This window comes from Drosophila ficusphila, unplaced genomic scaffold, assembly GCF_018152265.1.
Source record: "Drosophila ficusphila isolate 14025-0441.05 unplaced genomic scaffold, ASM1815226v1 contig_470, whole genome shotgun sequence".
Lineage (NCBI taxonomy): Eukaryota > Metazoa > Arthropoda > Insecta > Diptera > Drosophilidae > Drosophila > Drosophila ficusphila.
Genome location: NW_025064389.1, coordinates 490943 through 495255, shown reverse-complemented (window position 1 = coordinate 495255; position 4313 = coordinate 490943). Strand labels below are relative to the sequence as shown.

General features: G+C 44.1%; 1 protein-coding gene across 1 annotated transcript; it reads left to right on the top strand.

The window, feature by feature from the left end:
- Positions 1-2422: 2422 nt before the first annotated feature.
- On the top strand, positions 2423-3175 carry LOC122320335. Its single transcript, XM_043208529.1, has 2 exons — positions 2423-2611; positions 2678-3175. Exons 1-2 carry the CDS (start codon positions 2423-2425, stop codon positions 3173-3175), a joined length of 687 nt encoding a protein of 228 aa, XP_043064464.1.
- Positions 3176-4313: the final 1138 nt, after the last annotated feature.

Sequence of the window (4313 nt, the reverse complement as noted above, 5' to 3'; positions counted from 1 at the left end):
CTGGCAATCAGGTGGGATATAATGGATATAATTCCCGTAGGTCCGCTTTTGTTGCCACAAATATTAACCCTTGGATTTGTTCGTACTGTAATGCTTCTGGTCACTCCATTCATTACTGCCAAGATTTTAAAGCCCTGCCCCCTGCTTATCGGCTTCAAGAAGTGAAGAGGCTCGCTCTTTACATAAACTGCCTTAAGTTAGGGCATCAGTTGAGGCAGTGCAATTCCAGCAATTTTCGTGCATGCGGAGCTAAACACCACACCCTCCTTCACTTGGGAAATTTGGCCTCAGCTTCTCCACAGGCAGGATCACAGCTTCCAGAAGCTCTTGCCGCTGTCTCACTCAATGCTGTCGTAGAACCATCTGCCGTACCTTCCACATCCACTGCTCTTATTGCTCAGGATTTCAGTACTGACATTGTGCTCCTAGCCACTGCCACCGTTCTCGTAAAAAATCGGTCTGGAGTTTTCGTTCCATGTCGAGTTCTTCTTGATTCGGGCTCTCAACTGCATCTAATAACATCTCGCTTCGCAGATCAGCTTCAAATAAAGAAGATAAAGACTTCGACTTCTGTTACTGGAATAGGTGATTCCAGCTTTGTTACAAATGGTCACTCAGTTAATATTACGATGCAGTCCCGAACGTATGAATACACGGTGAACATAACCGCAGTTATTGCTCCCAATATAACTGAGCGACAGCCTAGTTTCAATGTGGACATCGGCAGGTGGAAAATACCACAAAACGTACAATTAGCTGACCCTACGTTTTTTGTCCCTCAGCGTGTGTATCTTTTGATTGGAGCCAGTTTGTTTTACGAGCTGTTGTGCGTTGGGCAAATTAAGCTCCCACCTGGATTACCGCTTATACAAAAAACTCGCCTGGGATGGGTGGTTTCCGGAGGATATGGCGTCTCCAATGGCTCAGCGTTAATCTCGACCATTCCCTTACCTATTGTTAGTAGGGATAATAGCTTAGATCGACTTGATGATCTTCTTCGTCGATTTTGGGAGGTGGTAAGCTGCGTGGAGCCAATTGCACATGCTACTAAGGAAGAACTGGAATGTGAGACGCACTTTAAAAAGCATTTCATTCGTTCCCCTGCTGGAGACTATTCTGTTCGTTTGCCTGCCAAGTTCAACCTGGAATTATTGGGTGAGTCCTACCAGCAAGCTTATCGTAGATTCCTGTCTCTAGAGAGGAAGCTAGATCGTCGACCAGCCTTGAAGGCCCAATATGCGGCTTTTATAAAGGAATACTTTGACTTGGGGCACATGTCAACAGTTGATGGCGCAGAAAAGGAAAGGTTATCCTGGGAGAAAGCCTTCCTGAAGCTCAGAATACGGAATGGAGTTCGATATGCAGGAGTTTTGTGCAAATCAAGCGATTGTGTTTCCCTCGGCTAGTTCTGTCTCCAAACTCAGAGATTCAGGTCCATGGATTTTGTGATGCCAGCATGGAAGCATACGGCGCCTGTGTCTACATCGTGTGCAGTGGACAGTCGCAGTTGCTTTGTTCAAAGTCAAGGTTTGCTCCCTTGAAGACACTCACCGTGCCCAAGCTGGAGCTTTGTGGAGCCGATTTCTTGTCTAAGCTCATCTCAGAAGTAGCTGGCACCAACGTATTTAAGGGACAGTATTATTGTTGGAGTGACTCTGCGGTTGCGCTGTCCTGGATCCGAGACGAGCCCTCCAGATTCAACATGTTTGTGGCAAACCGAGTTGCTGCCATCCAAGAGTGAACCGATTCGATGGAGTGGCGTTACGTTCCAACTTCTTTGAATCCGGCTGGCATTCCTTCCCACTGAGCTGAGCGAGTCTCCTATCTGGTTTAACGGGCCGACATTTCTTTGCAGACCCAAGATTGACTGGCCTCCCCCAATCCTTGCTGAGAAGTCAACACCTGAGCTTCGTCGAAAGGTCCTGCTAATAAAATCGCCATACGTAGACATAAAAGGATTTTCGGATACGTCTTCAAATTTATCAATCGCATTCGGCAGGCGGATCTTAAGGTGTCGGATATCCAAAGCGGTACTCAATTATTGCTTCGTCTGGTTCAGCGTTCTCATTTATGAGAAGATATAAAATCCTTGCAGTCTAAAGGAGTAATAGCCCAATCTAGTTCGCTAGCATCTATATCTCCCTTTATTGATCAGTTTGGGCTTCTTAGAGTTGAATGCCGAATAAGAAACTCGCCGCTGGACTTCACAGGCCATCATCCAATCATATTGCCACGGAGCCATCCTGACACTGCCGCCATCATTACCCACTTTCATGAGCGTAATCTGCACACTCGACCTCAGGCCCTATTCTGCATAATTCGATCCCAGTATTGGCCTATTGGCGGGAGAAAGACGGTGAGCAAGGTCTTGAACAAATGCGTCAGATGCTTTTGAATGAAGCCTCGATTAGTGGAGCATGTAATGGCGGATCTCCCAAAGGAGCGATTGGATGGATCTCATGCATTTGAAGTCACTGGCATTGACTTTTGTGGATCATTCATTTACAAGCCGGAAGTGCGAAACAAGGCCCCAGTAAAATGCTACGTTTGCGTCTTTATCTGCTTCGAAACAAAGGCCATTCACTTGGAGTTGATCAGGGATCTCTCAACGGTATCATTTCTGCATGGCCTAAAAAGATTTATATGCACCAGAAGAAAACCGCGGCAGATTTGGTAGGACAATGCAACGAACTTTGTGGGTGCACGCAATGAGCTGATTGAGTTGAGACGCCTGTTCCTCAGCGACGAGCATCAGAAAGCGACGTTGGATTTTTGCCTAGCGGAGCTTATTGATTGGCGCTTTAATCCTCCCAGATCGCCACATTTTGGTGGTTTCTGGGAAGCTGCGGTAAAGACGGCGAAGTACCATTTCTACCGCGCTATTGGGCCTTCAGTGTTGGCCTTCGATGAGCTGCGGACTCTTCTGTGCCATATTTCGGCAGTAGTTAACTCCCGGCCTTTAGTCTCAATTTCAGAAAATCCCGCTGATCTGGATGTGATGACGCCAGCCCTCTTTCTGAATGGTGGCCCACCATCCTCATTCATCGAGCCGGATGTGACCGCCCTTAACTTCAATCGGTTGGATGGATGGCGACGTGTGGCCTACTTGCAGCAAGTCTTCTGGACCCGATGGAAGAAGGAATACCTGACGCTACTGCAGCAGCGCACCAAATGACGTACCCCGAAGCCTGGTCAAGGATGAGAACTTGCCTCCGATGAAGTGGCCCCTAGCGAGTGTCGTTGAGCTTCTGTTGCTCGAGTTGCAGTCCTCAAAACATCAGGAGTGACAAAACGAGCAGTTAATAAGTTGTGTCTGCTGCCCCTTAAAGATGCTGTTGAAAGCCAGGCTTCCAACGGGGGATGCTAGCTCTTAGTTTATCTGCATAATTACCATCTTCTCTCTGTCTTTATCTTTCTATTCGCTCTCTCTCTCGTTGCTTGTTGGCTTCTACGTTGGGTCAGCAATCGGCTGATCCGCGTCTCAATTTAATTCTAACGCTTCCTTTCGATCTCGCAGACCATTTTGTTAATCGCTTCTGCTAAAATAAATTCGCCGCCTTTGCAGAAATCGAACTCAAAATTTTCGTGTTTTTATATAAATAGCTAATAAAAAAAATTTATTACTTAACAGGTATAAAACGCAATTAAGTTCGGTCTGAGCTAATTACTTGTAATTTTAATTAATTGCTAAAACAGCTGCAGCATAGACAAGGCATAACAAGACCTAAATTCGCAAGGATCTTTTCTTTTCTCTAGTAAAAATATTTCACAGTGCATTGTGTTTAAAAAAGGGTGAAGCCAAACCCATTTTTCCATAAATATATTCCTTTTTTTAAGACAAACAAAATACTAAGCAACATCGAAGTTATGTCGAATTAAGTCTATATATTTTCGACGATTGTTCATATGACGGCTATATGATAGTGGCGTCCGATTTTTATGGAATTGAATTCAAAATTTCAGAATCATTGGAAAATTATAATTAGTATTTAAAAAACTATGATTGTCTGATAAAAAACAACGATGTTATAATTTTTTCTGTTGAATTCCGTTAATTCTATATAGGTTTTTCAATCTTTCCTATATGATACGTTGTCTGATTTTAATAACCTTTTTTCACGCTTCAAGAGTTATTAAAAAACTCCATATTCCAAATAAAATCATGTTCATGGGATTAAAACCAACGAGATTATCAGTTTTTCCATTATCTAATATATAAAATTCTCGTGTTTTTGTTACCATACTCCTCCGAAGCGGCTATACCGATTTTCATGAAATTTTGTGAGCGTATTGCATAGGTCTGAGAATCAACC

What these genes read in the sequence shown, in the direction of transcription:
- LOC122320335 (XM_043208529.1), top strand. Translation starts at nt 2,423, where the DNA reads ATGGCGGATCTCCCAAAGGAGCGATTGGATGGATCTCATGCATTTGAA. An exon ending in TGATCAGGGATCTCTCAACG is followed by an intron (nt 2,612 to 2,677) that starts GTATCATTTCTG and finishes CAGATTTGGTAG; the next exon opens with GACAATGCAACGAACTTTGT.